General features: G+C 40.4%; 1 protein-coding gene across 5 annotated transcripts in view; it reads left to right on the forward strand.

The window, feature by feature from the left end:
• Positions 1–13,581, forward strand: part of LOC106655883 — a 46,169-nt gene that overhangs the window by 8,828 nt on the left and 23,760 nt on the right. For 3 of the 5 annotated variants that reach the window (XM_014376476.2, XM_014376478.2, XM_014376477.2), the window contains exon 1: positions 9,814–10,365. In XM_014376476.2, coding sequence (XP_014231962.1) covers positions 10,179–10,365 — 187 coding nt within the window. In that variant the 5' untranslated portion in view covers positions 9,814–10,178. Of the gene's footprint in view, positions 1–6,110; positions 6,169–9,813; positions 10,366–13,581 lie in introns of those variants that run through there. The other 2 variants (XM_023461209.1, XM_014376479.2) reach the window with 1 other exon arrangement.

A 13,581-nucleotide genomic window follows, 5' to 3' on the forward strand; every position in this document is an offset into this window, starting at 1 on the left:
TCAAGTGGATGAAACTTTGTAGAAGAGAACTTAAAACGAGGATTTACCCGGCTACTTGGCGTCGAAAACAATCGGTGTATCGCGTTAACGCGCCATTCAATTATTTTTTGCGCAAGTCATGTAGTTTGATCTCTTCTTTAACTACTTGTTCTCCTTTTTTATTTTTCAATTCAAGCAAAGGTGAGAGCGAGCGACATCGATGCTCCACAATTGGCTTCTATATTATATGTACATTGAAAAGTATATCATTCGATATCACGAGAGACAAATTCGGTATACAACGTTCGTACCTAGAAGTTATGAATATTCTTTCCCACGTTAAACTTGTTAAAAAGTGCAAAGAGCCTGCGTAGTTCGGACCTTATATACGACGAGAGACAAGTCAGAACCTGCCGCTCACGAATCGCTCCGGAGCTCGCTTTTGCTGATGCTGCTCCTCAAGCTTCTGCCGCGCAGCAGCACATCGTAGCATACAGAGTGAATTTATGGCGAAACAGATCGGAAATTAGCGGAATCCCATGAAAAGCATTTTGGAATTATGTTGTGTGGCTTCGACAATGATGCAATGATGGCTATGCGAAAAAATAAAAAGGATTAATCTCGTAACCCGAAAAAAGTTAAGCCCGCGATGAAGTTGTTTAAAGCGAAGAGACGAACGACGATGATGACTAAAGCTCTTCGGAGACGAAGTAGAAGAAGAAGAAGAATAAGGAAAAAAATCCTTAACCCAAGTGTGTGTCTGTGTATCGGAATCGGTGCTCAACTCGGAAGTGGACTTCCGATGAATCAGACTGCGAGGCATTCCGATCGGCATTATGTGTGTGACGCCCGTTTTTCTAACGCCGCGCGCGCGACGACGATGATCGGCCAATATACATATGTACTGACGCGAGTTTGTTGACACATACGCTCAAGTATCGGGACAGGTCCATATAAAGGCGTTTAAAAGCCATTTCGAGGCTTTTCAATACCGATTAATTAAATAGATCATCGAGCCGATTTTACGCTGAGAGTCGAGGCGAGCGACAGAGAGAGAGAGACAGAGACAGAGAGAGATGTCAATTGTGTGCACAAGTGAATCACTACACACATTTTTAAGAGCGCCAGCCAAGCGAGGATGAAAAAAATTACAGTTAAAAATGATACACACGTCTTCTCTCGCGCGTATAGCGAGTCAGTGAAATTTACGAGCAAATATATATATATTCGAGCCTCGAAATAATAGATTATGCAGGTATACACGTTCCGGTAAAGAATAGGCCAAAAATAAATTCCTGAAACGGGGAAATCACAATGCGTGTAAAAAGTACCGATGATCGCGTGGATGATGCGCGCGTAGGCGTTAGTCATGCACCTGTAGTGACTAAAAATAGCTTTTTGCTTCTTCTTCTTCTTCTTTACTACTTCTTTTTTCAATCGATAAAAAAAAGAAGAATGCGTAAAAAAAAACTCATTACGCAACATTGGAGGCACGCGCGAGGGACTCATTTTGCGAGTGGAAAAAATTTTTCCCAAGTGCATTTAAACCTCTCTATGACGCGCGCTAAAATTTTCTAATGATTTTTTCTTTTCGATTTTCCACTGACGTATATATACGGTGTATTTACTACAATATACAAGTATCGTTGCACACGTTGTATTATATACTCGTGGCGGCAGCAATTATCGTTATATGCATTGTCGGCTATAATGCCGTGCGCGCGGACAAACAATAATATCATACACCTGCATTCTTCATAATGAATCCGCACATAGACATTTTTCTTCTTCTTTTTTCTTCCTGTCCTGAAGAGCGGAAAAACAAATTCGTATCTTTTTTATATAGACGCGTGCGTAAAGAGACATTCTCGATAAGTGAGCGTTACGTACATTTGCACAATATCTGTCCAGTGCGCGAGATATGTATCTGCTTAGAGGAAGATACCGCGATACGTAGCGTATGTACCTTTTTACTTCCGTACTGCGCGGGCCGCGCAAGAAGAAATCCAGTTACGTTTGTAGCATATACCTACGTTCGTATACACATAAGAGCTCGAGCGCAGAAGAGATGAATGAAACGTTCTCGGAAAAACTATGTTTGCAGCTCCTATTTGCTATAAATACAAGGAAGAAGAAGAAGGAAAAAAATAACACACATGTGCGTAAGTCGAGCGAGCAGACTCCGTATAGTAGTGTACGAGATGATTCAACGCGATTATTCCGTACAATGATGATAACACGCCGCTGACGAGATCGCCTATAAGATGATGAACTTTTGCGTGGTTTTTTAACTGGATTAGTCGCTCATGATTTTGTAATTTATATCGCGGTGATACATATTATATATTGTGCGTTACGTGGAGCGAGTGCCACACAAATGCGAAACGGCTCCTTTTTTCCCTCTTCTTCTTCTTTATTCCTCCTTGCTCGGTCGATTCGTGGACTGCAGTATATGTGTTACCCAAAGAATGCCTGATCTCTCTCTCACCCGTAATATAGTTATATTTCCAGTGAAAAGGGCCACTAGAAATATATATACTGGCTGCAAAGTACGTGTATATAATATACGAAGTGAGTCATCGGATGGGATTTTCGAGACATGACCCATTTAGTCAGGACTTGTTACAGCAGCGTCATGCGGGGACACAACGCCACGATCGCGAGAATTTTTCAAACCAGTGCAAACGCGATCAGCACGCGTTAAAATCCTGCGCTCGTAATTGCGAATTCTTTTTCTTTCGCGATCGCAAGTAGTAGTAGTAGTAGTAGTAGTTCGTAAAAGCGATTAAAAAGCGCGGAAGATGTCGTACGTATTATTCATATATTGTTGCGTTCGATAATGGCATTGACCTTTCCAAATCGCATGATACGCGCCTGTAACATGTACTCTCGATATTTGAGCCCATCGAGAACGAGAAAGCTCGCACTGCTGCTGCTCGACGCTTTGCGCACCGATCGGGAAAGGTCGGTGCTGATAAGGTATACGCACAAGCCATGCTCTTCGAATATTTACGTATCGAGGATATAGAGGCATTCTTGAGGCGTAATTATAAGGCACTTGACTCTTGCTCGAGCGTATTTATACCGCACGTCGAGTTGTGCTGTTTTGCGCGAGCTCTACTCTTCTGCCAGCTCGACTCTCGGGGTTTAGGTTTGCGCACATGCGAGCCGAGCTCCACAAGCGTGATTTTAAACTGCAATTCCTGTATGTGTATGATATGCATGCACTATGCAGCAGCAATAATATAATCTTATCGTCTGCATTTGTACGCGCGTGGTGAAATATGATCGTATATATACGGGACCCGGGCAGTAGCCTAAGCGAGGGTGTATCATACCTCGTGTGTGTGTGTGCGATTATCAATTTTCTCTCTCTCGCCCGCGCATATCGTATAAGTGTATGCTGATGCTTGCACATATATCGCGTGTGCATCGAAGAGAAAGGAAGTTAATACACATACGTGCCAATGCCGAGGAGACATCTCTCGTCGTCGTCGTCGTCAAGCAGCACTTGATACGCGGGTATAATATTATAAAAGGAAAAACAATGGGATCGGAGCTCTGTCTCGATATTTATAATATCTGCTGTCTGTGTGTGTCGCTCTTTGCGAGTGCAGCAAAGCGAGAGACAACTCGCACCGCACACGAGTATTATGTGTTACGCGCCAAGGCGATGAGCTATTATTATTGTTATTATTATATATCAGTATTATTATTGTTATCATACGTGCATCATGGGAGCGAAACGAAAAAGCTTACGAGCAGTTTATAATATTAAATGTATTTATAATAGGTGGAGGAGGGCTTGATTTTGTGAAAAATCAAACCTCAAAAGTGTAACGACGACCTGCTATGTATTCTAATACCTAGGCATACATTTATTACGGATTTTACATGTTAATACGCAGAGAGCAAGATGAGTACTATGCATTGCGGATGAAGTACACTTTAAATTAGGCCCTATTTTTTAAAGCACGATTATTTATTTATTCTCATTGAAGACGAATATTTTTATGCTTTGCAGACGACTAGCGCTGAGCTAAATTGTATAGATAACGAGAAAAACACTCGATTTTTCTATATCCCCGTGGCTCAGACTAATATATATTTTATTTTTATATACAGGTCCTGAACGATGTATACACAAATTTGTGGACCTAAACAAGTACCTATATCCTTATTGAGAGTTTGGTTTCTATAGGGATCAAAAAGATGCAGATTTCTTACACCATTCTTACATCCTTGATTAATATAATCGGAAATTGTTTTGCCACTTGCGACTTTACAATACTCCATCTGTTGATCGAATCAAAAAGCTCAAAATAAAATCATGCAACGAGTGTACGGTACAGAATTTTTTTTTAAAGCAATATGCCTCAAAAGAAGTTTTACTTCAAAAATTTGTCATCTTCATTGCGAAGATGCTCCGTCTCTCGTCGCGGTTAGACGTCGTACTTGGAAAAACTGCCTCTTCCTTTTTTCTCTCCTTCATATACATATGTAACAGCGCCAAGTGCATAGACATCACGCTGCAGATCGCCAGTCGAGATAGTATTACGTAACAGACAATTGGCCCTTTAATTTTCTCTCTCTCTCTCTATCTGCTTCTCGACAAAATCTCACGTGTGTGCATGCGTATGTGCGCGCGCGTGTAACAAAAGATGCCTTATTTTTCCTTACTTCTACTTGGCGCCCAACTTTCCGTCAATCCGATACCCGTCAATATAAATCTATAAAATACGTAAGGACCGCCCTGGAGGCTAATGGCGCGCCAATTTTTCCCTTACGTACGTAAACTTATAGCAACGAGTCTTTTTATATATAAATATGGGCGCGTAGGCGTTCGACTCGAGCCAGCGCGACGTATCTTTACCGTGTGTACTACGTAGTACGTAGCATATAATGCAATTTTGTACATCTCAAATTCCAAGTCGAGCAGGCGTACGTAATATATATACGCGCTCTACGTGACCATTACACGGGTAGTTTCGGGCTCGCACGATGATACAATATAATATAATATAAAAACATATAAGCAGTATATATGCGCACACGTAGATACAGCGAAAAGTGCGCTGGGAAGTTAGCAAGAGAAAAAAAGCCAAGTGAATATCGTGCGCAGGTGGACACGTATATGCGAGCGTGAATATGTGTGTGTGTGCGTGTATAACACACGTCTGTTACATTATCCGCGTGTGTCCGACTGATAAGGAGTCTGCCCATCGGATATATGTGTCGACGTACTTATAAACTCGCGATGAGTCTCTCTCGTTTGAGCGATACGCGGCACACACGTATTATGCAGCAAAACAGAGCGAGCGCAAGTAGTACAAGCTCCGTTTTGTATGTGATATTCGCGAAAGTAATCGTGACAACGGCGGGAATTAGATGTTTTGTTTTTTGATGACGATGATGGGAAGAAATTCTCGCGTATCTTTCGACTCTGAGTGACTCATGCGACGCGCGGTAATGTAAGAGCCTCGAGCCTCCCTGGTAGAAATGCTTAACATCGATCATGGCCTTATGACTGAAAAATGACCATTTAAAATGTTTTTAAATATACAACTATTGATTAAGTGATTTTTAACGATTTTTCTGTTACAACTTTATTATAAGTATTGAACGCATTTTAAATGAAAATTTAGATTAGTTTCAAGCACTCTAAGTACATAAAGTTAAGCCTCTGCCACTAGATGGCGAGTACCTTCATCTGGAAATCTGCAAGTGGCAAAGTCAAAATAATTGTATATTGAGCCAATAGCGGCCAATAGACAATAGAGATTTCCGTATCATAGAATTGATTGAATTAATTGTTTAGGCGTAATATGACCATAAATTATTGAAAAAATTTTACACTCCTGATTGGAATATGCCAAGTTCTAAATGCCCTTTTATCCCAAGAAACTTTTTCTTCGTCCAAAAACTAGCAGTAAAATGCAGAATATTTCTACTAGGGGTTTCGTAATTGTTACATTGCAAGGCCTTCGAAATACACAAAAAAAAATCACATTTCAATGCTTTGAGATAGCTACATGTATTTGAAGCTTGAGTCGTTATTATACTGGTACAGTAGATTGGTTTCTAAGATGAAAACAGTTTCTAATATACATTTTTTTTGTTTTATGTTATAGGTTGTAGCTGCGTCGATTGACGTGGAGCTCGGCGTTGACTTTATCTTACTTTCTTAAGGTGAGTCTCAACATCTTCTCGATATATTTAATTGTTTAACAAATTTTCATACATATCAATGCTGTACTCTTGACGCCAATTCACAATTATATATCGATAATTTTCGCCCATTATCGTCACGTATAACATGAGACGATGATTTATCCCAATATTTTACAACTAAAATACGTCCAACAACGTCTATATATACGCGCGATATTATAATTAATGCTAAAATTAGTGATGAAACGAGGACATCGAATGGATATAATAATGACTTATACGCGTCGTGCATGCATCTAAGGTCGCGCCGCGACGATCCCTCGAAAAGAGTAGCTATCTCTCGTCTACGCGTTGGAGCACCTTGAACGAGAGAGCGAGAAAAAAATGAAAATAATTATCAGCTCGCGCTAGAAAAGAAAGAGAGGATGTATAATAACGAGCATGATGCTGTCGCGGATCGACAACAGAGAATTGAAAAATGTCATCAATTTTTCGCGATCGACGTAAACACATACTGCAGTGAGTCGCAGTGTTTGCATGCACGCATAAACAATACTAAATCAAGGTAAGAAATGAAAAAAAAAAAAAAAACAAGTTTTGTCTGATGAGGGAATTTTGTTTACTACTTTGAAAAAAAAATTTCGTGAATTGTACCAAATTTGATTTTATAATTGGTACTTCATTGATTCTATGCAAAAACCAATTGGAATAATAAAATTTTAATCGAATAAATCAAATACTTAATGTGATTAATGTTAAGCTTCGAAATCCATCAAATCAATTTCATAAAAGAAATGCTACCACCAATGAGCACGAGCTCATTCTCTGGTAGAAATGCTCAACATTTAATAACTAGTTTTTGGCCCACTAAAGTATATTTCGCGATACTATTGATATTTAAAACTGTGCCTTGATTTATACAAATATTTTTATATACCGCTTGGAGATTTACAGATAAAGGTTCCCCATCTAGTGGTGAAATTTTGAATAAAGGATATAAGCTCAAGTGCCTGAAAACGGGTCTCAATTAAAAAAAAAATTAAATTTCCATTTTCAGCTAATTTAAAATGCATCTAATACTGTTACAATAATATTAGTAAAATGATTAAACAGAAAAATCGTATTTTATATTGCAGAAAATGTATTTTAAACCCCTTTTCATTGGTTTTTTTGGTCACTAGGACGTTATTAATGTCGAGCACTTTTATCAGGGTTGGTTTAATTACAAACTTCATCAATTCAAAAGAGGCTTCAAGAAGTCGACAATATTCGATCAATTTTATGAAGCATTTTTCCAAGACAAATAAATATTTGGTTCATGTAAATAAGTGTAATCTTTTTACTTCTACAAATATTTATATTGAAATATTGGCGTCCTTTAAAATCTTTCAATTTTGTAACAATTTAATTAAATAATGCTCGAATAGAAATAATCAAATGATAAATAAATTGTTAAAATTCATAAAACAAAATAGTTGTTATTACAATCAGATTATACAATGCATTTTTTCCAATAGCATGATTTTGTTCAATCAATGAAATTTTCATTCATTCAGTTGAATTTATACCTTCAGCCTACCTTTCTTAATAATTATTACGTCGCAGTACATGATATATTAACGACGCATTAGCAGCGATACACACAGTGATCGTGTTTGCGCTGCAAATTATCATACGATGTATAACCATTGCGGCGCAAAAAAAGAAAAACGAAACTAATCGACGGCGAAGAAAAAATTATCTCGCGCTTAAACATCAATATTTACCTTCATACTTTCATCTACGTCGATTTGAAAAAGAAAAAGAAAACAAAAAATTAATAATAAGACACAGTTCCATCGGGCCCGTGCCTCATCGCGTCGCGAGAATCGTTGCCCACGTTATATACGACGAAAGTTGCAGTCGACAAGTTGGCCTTATCGACGTTCGTTACGTAACGATACAGTGTTATAAATGTATCACTGGTTCACATGTATTATTATATAGCAGTAATTAAAAGGATCATCGCAATTTGCAGTTGGGGCCGCTCTGATAAATCTTTCAGGTATACAACGAGCGCGCATGCACCTTAACGAAAACAATAGCTCAATCTCTCCTTTTTTTTCAAGATCACTCGTTCAATACATGATTTGGATTTTGTCAACGAGTGAATCACCCATCCTCTTATATATATACCCAAAAACGAGCGAGCGTGCACGATGTGCTTGATTACGATTATGTTGTAAATAAAAAAGCCAAAGAGTGTCGTGGCCTTTTCGTCGCGTCTGTGCCGAGCACGATCGACTCGTTCTCTGTACGTCGCGCGATGTGCACGATGCAAAAAAATTAAAAAGAAAGAGAGAGCGAGAGAGTAAGTGAATGAGCTGTCACCGAAGCTATTCCGCAGATTACGGATTTTTACGAATTGCGTATCAGAGGTAGAGTACAATCATGTGTGTATGCGTCGCAAGCACACGTGTACATTTCGAGCGAAACTTTTTCAGTTATTACATGCTGCCACTAGCGCGCTGACTCATGAGTGAAAAATCAAAAATCAAAAAATTACAATCTAAAGAAAATCGTGTCGCGCGCACTGGCCCCGCGCCACACGCTTACGTACGTACGCGAAGTAATGACTCATCCTCCCTCTCTCTCTCTCTCTCTCTCTCTCTCTCTCTCTCGCTCTTACTCTCTCGGCGCGTGATATACAATGTATTATTGTATGTATCGCGATTTACGTCCCGATACGTACGCATTTGAATGGTACGTATACGAACGATGATGAATTACGATTCTCTGGCGTCTGGGTAGTTATAATATCATCCGAATACAATATGTCGTAGATCAATTTCTTTATATGGACCCGCAATAATGTTTAACCGACGCAGTGCGCGGTGTTGGGCATGGTTATTAAAAAAAATAATATTAGACGCGTGGCTGCTGCTTAGCTCCACGCCTTTTAGCAGCAGCAGCAGCATAAACAGCAACAGTTGTTGAATCAACTCGATCGGAACTCGAGACGCATCAGCCCGCTATAATAATACGTACGCGTGCCAGACCTGAGGCTGCTACCACTACCACCGCCCCCGCGTCAGATCTGCTCCGCTGCTGCTGCTGCTACAGACCAGACGAGCTTATTATACACAGCTATTAGCACTTTCACTTGCAGTTTAATAGACCGCATGCCGCGCCGCAATGCGTATGCTAAATTCGATCTAGGCATCTTAAAGGAGTCGTGGATCGGATCCGAGGGTCGTTATTTTATGTAGATCTCCAAGCGAAAGTCTATAAAATATTTTTCTCGTCTCGCAGCAGCCCATCGAATATTATACAGTGGACAGCTTCGTGTCGTTCGATCGTGTCGCTCGTAACGCGCGAAGGGACCAATTTGATCGATCGATCGAATCGAGATACGAATCGAGTCCTCTGTCGAGGGTCACTAACCTAGCGTTGTGATACGTGCTCACGTGCTGTGTAATCTGCTACTGCTGCTGCGGCTGCTGCACGCGCGCCCAAGCTGTATAATTAATCCTACGTATACAATAAACAGCTGTTTGATTCGCGCGCCTCACGTTTGTTAATATTTACCGCGAAATTGTAGGCTAAATTCGCGACTACGATAACGACGACGACTATGATAACGCTACGATACATTGGGATGATGCCTCAGTTACGATTCGGCACTCTGTTATCGAACTCACTTCTCTCCCTCTCTATGTGTCGCACGCGCAATTTTAACAATAATAAATAAATAAATAATAATAAGTAAACGAGCATCGATCGATCGTCGAGTGCCGGCACGATCATCGACGATCGACAGACCTTGATCCGCGTTTCTGTTTTTTTATTTTATTATTTTAGTCGAGAAACATCAACGAGGGTAGCAGTGCGCGCAGTTTTATCTTCAATTTTTATTGAAAAAATCCCAACGCGAGGATTGTAAATTATACGCGTTAAACGAGAAATCCCAATCAATCCGCGCGTTGAAAAAATTACCATGTGCATATAATGCCGAAGGAGCGATTGTTGTTGACGCGTCGCCGCTGACCATGGCCACGAGAACGATCGCGATCGTGAGCACGGGTAGACCCGGGCGACGCTACTGCCGTGCTTCATCTCCCGTCATCCTCACCCTGCAGAGAATACGACAAGACAGATTGCTCATCTACGACAAAAAATTGGACGAACGGCCGGCTGGAAAGTTTCGCTGCAATCAGCTATCGCACGCTCACATCAGTAAGTAGATTACCGAACGACCATCCCCCACCCCAAATAAGACACTCGTATGTACCGTTTTGATCAGTTCATACCGATCGTCGTTGTGAATTTTTAACGAGAAAGACGGTAATCGTTGCTCCTGCAACGGTGCGTAATCGTTTCCCACTCGAAACCCCTTTTTTATGCTCTCGAATGTCCACGATCTGTCTCTCTCGATAGACATTTTTATCATTCCACCGACGCAAGAGCGGATGCAATCGAAGCGCTTTCAGGAAATTCAGATACACCTATATTAATTGAAAAACAAAAAAAGAGGCTAATGAAAAAAAGGCCGCGACGCTTGCCTTTGCGTTATACTCTACCAAAGAAGGCGTGTAAAAATTATCCGCGTAAGTTGCACACACACGCAGCACGTGTATACCGAACTAAAAAAAGACTCTCTCGCCGAGCTGCGCTGTACAGTGACGAGAGGAGGACAAATGGATAAAGAGATCGAAGAAAGTCGAAAAAAACGCAGTTAAACGACGACGCCAATAAGGCCGCGAGTGTGTGTGAGTTGTACCCGAAGCCGACGACGCAGAGTGAGAAAGAGACATGAAATTCGCCGTCGTTGTCGTCGTGCGATAGAAGACTGCTCACTGCTGTGCTAATCGTCGTGCGAGCGGCGAATCGAGGCTGAGCGGCGTTTTTTTACCTCAAAGCTGGAACAATAGGTTACCTCAAGATAGGTTAGTTATTTAATAAACATCAACAACAACAACGATAACAAAAAGATTACTTTTGTTGATCCACACAGTCGGCTGAGCGCAAACACACACGCGTGTTATGTGCCGCGTTGAAAATTGTTCCCCCCTTGCGTACATATGATGAGAAATCAAAGAGGGACCAACACGCTTCGTTAATTCTCAATCGACTCCGTACTTGTGTGTTAAATATATAATACCCACATACACGGCTCTCTTGTGCGTTGTCCGCGTCGCGCTAAACACGGCTAATCCCCTTTCGCGCTTCGAGCTCGGATCGTGTGTCCTGAATCGGCCTGTGTGTGTGTTTCGCTGATACATATATATATATATATATATAATACACGATCGCACAAACAGCGGATATGTGTATAGGTATATAAGTGAGACAGAAAGAGACATGATGATCAAATGGGTGGTCTTGAAAAAAAAGGTCGTCTCTCTCTCTCGCTCGCGCGCGGAAAAAAGAAATGAAAATGCTCGGAATGCGACCAATGTCTCTATCCGTTTCTTTTGTTGTTTCTCTTGATCGTGTGTCTTTGTGTGAGTGTCTCCGTCGTTTGCTTGCACAAGCCCTTCTTCGATTCTCATTTGCTCCTTCCTGCCTTTGAGAGACCCAAGAGAGAGAGAGCAGTTCTCTGCTCGCCGAAACGAGCCCCGCATAGACCACACGAATCGATAATTACTCGTGCTGTATCTCTACGCACACAAAATAACGAAGGAATTACTCGCGCACCTTCTCACATCCACGCAACGCGAGACAGTGCGTGCGAACTGCGCTGCGGAGAAATCTTTTTTCCCGACTCTACTCTCCGTTTTTTTTATTGAATTTATGAACATTTTTGACATTGCAATTCCCGCGGCTTTGATGAGAAACACCATCGTTTATTGTGCGTGACAAAAAGAAAGGACGGAAGGAAGGAAGGAAGAAATAAAAAATTAATAACGTCGTGTAACGAAAACACCTTTATGGTTTTCTAATTATTGACAGATCGAATATATAGAGATACTTCCGGTATTTTAAATCCGTTAATTAAATTTTTTATTGCTTTTTTCTCATGGTCTAAGATTTATTAAAAGTATAACACATATAATACATGTAATACATAAATCCGAGGTGAAGACGACGTTGAAATCCACGTGAAAACGACGACGCAAGCGCCCAGCAATTAGAAAAGCCAATGTGGACAGGCCATATATAAATATATTGTGTTCACGTCATATATCTGTATGTGACACTGTAAGCGTTGTACATTATGTACAGGTATCGTTGCGGGTCGCTTAAACGTTATGTTAATTGAACTCTTTACTTTCTGGGTATTGGTCACGCCTCCAAAACTGTCGTCCCCATCCGTTGATCATGAGCATCTTTGTACGTGATCTTGTCCCCAGTATATGTGTCACTTACTCGCTCGCGTCATGTGATATTTCAATATGTGCCTACGAATTAATGCACCGACTCGCATCGCCTACGAGAATCTCATGGATTATCAAAGAAAAAAAAAACAAATTTTTTTAAGGCGTGGAAAATTCGGAAGAAGACATGGTAAGCCTCATACGAAAAGTTGCGGCCGTATCAATCAGTCCTATTGTTTCCCACAGATTTTGATACTCGATACGTCAATTTGGAGGGTGGCATTTCTTTAGATATAAGAAAAGGCTCAAAGAGATATGAAGAATTACGGCTCAATGTCAATGACACAATAGAAATAATATAAAGCGGCCTTTTCTTTCTCTTTTCTGCTTAATTGAATATTGGAAAAAACTGTAACCATAGTTTTCATTGCTTCCTGTGTATGAATGGATAAAAAAATGCACCTATCCCGTTACAGCTCTGTACACGAGTGACAAGAAAAAAAAATCCATCGGCGAGAGACTTGAGCTCGTGCGGTAAAGCTCCGTGTCGAGCAGTTGTCTCTTGTATTCATCGTTTCAGAAAAAAAATTATTTCGAGACAATCAGTCATTGCGCTTCGATGCCCCCGATGTATATGCATGAACACTAATTATTTAATAATTATTACTGGTGGTTTTTCTGTAACGGACTCGATTTGATTATGTAATTAGTTGTCGTGCCTCTCTCTCAAATATATGAAACGTTCACTCTCTCGGTGGCAGTGTTTCAAAGTCATTGAGTTGTTTTTTACGCCGATACAAAAGTTATGGCAATTCTAGAAGTCAATAGAAAATATATAAAGCGATTATAATGTTATGATAAAAAAACTGGAATAATGCAGGTATGCTCGTGTTCGGCATTCGATTGTGCCGATGAGCCCGACAGATTAAGGTTTAGGTATATATCAAAATCGAAATCGTTCATAGCGCGTCGATGATTCGCGAAAGTCGCACAAAATGCGATACAGTCTTCGTTATTATTATTTTGTGTATTGTATATACAGCGCAATAGGATGATGATTGCTTATATTTTATTTTTCATTTGGTGTCCCCGAAACGTGACACTCGGTCGATGAAAACACGTGCTTCGATTAGAT

This window comes from Trichogramma pretiosum, unplaced genomic scaffold (assembly GCF_000599845.2).
Source record: "Trichogramma pretiosum strain Unisexual culture from Peru unplaced genomic scaffold, Tpre_2.0 scaffold49, whole genome shotgun sequence".
Classification (NCBI taxonomy): Eukaryota; Metazoa; Arthropoda; class Insecta; order Hymenoptera; family Trichogrammatidae; genus Trichogramma; species Trichogramma pretiosum.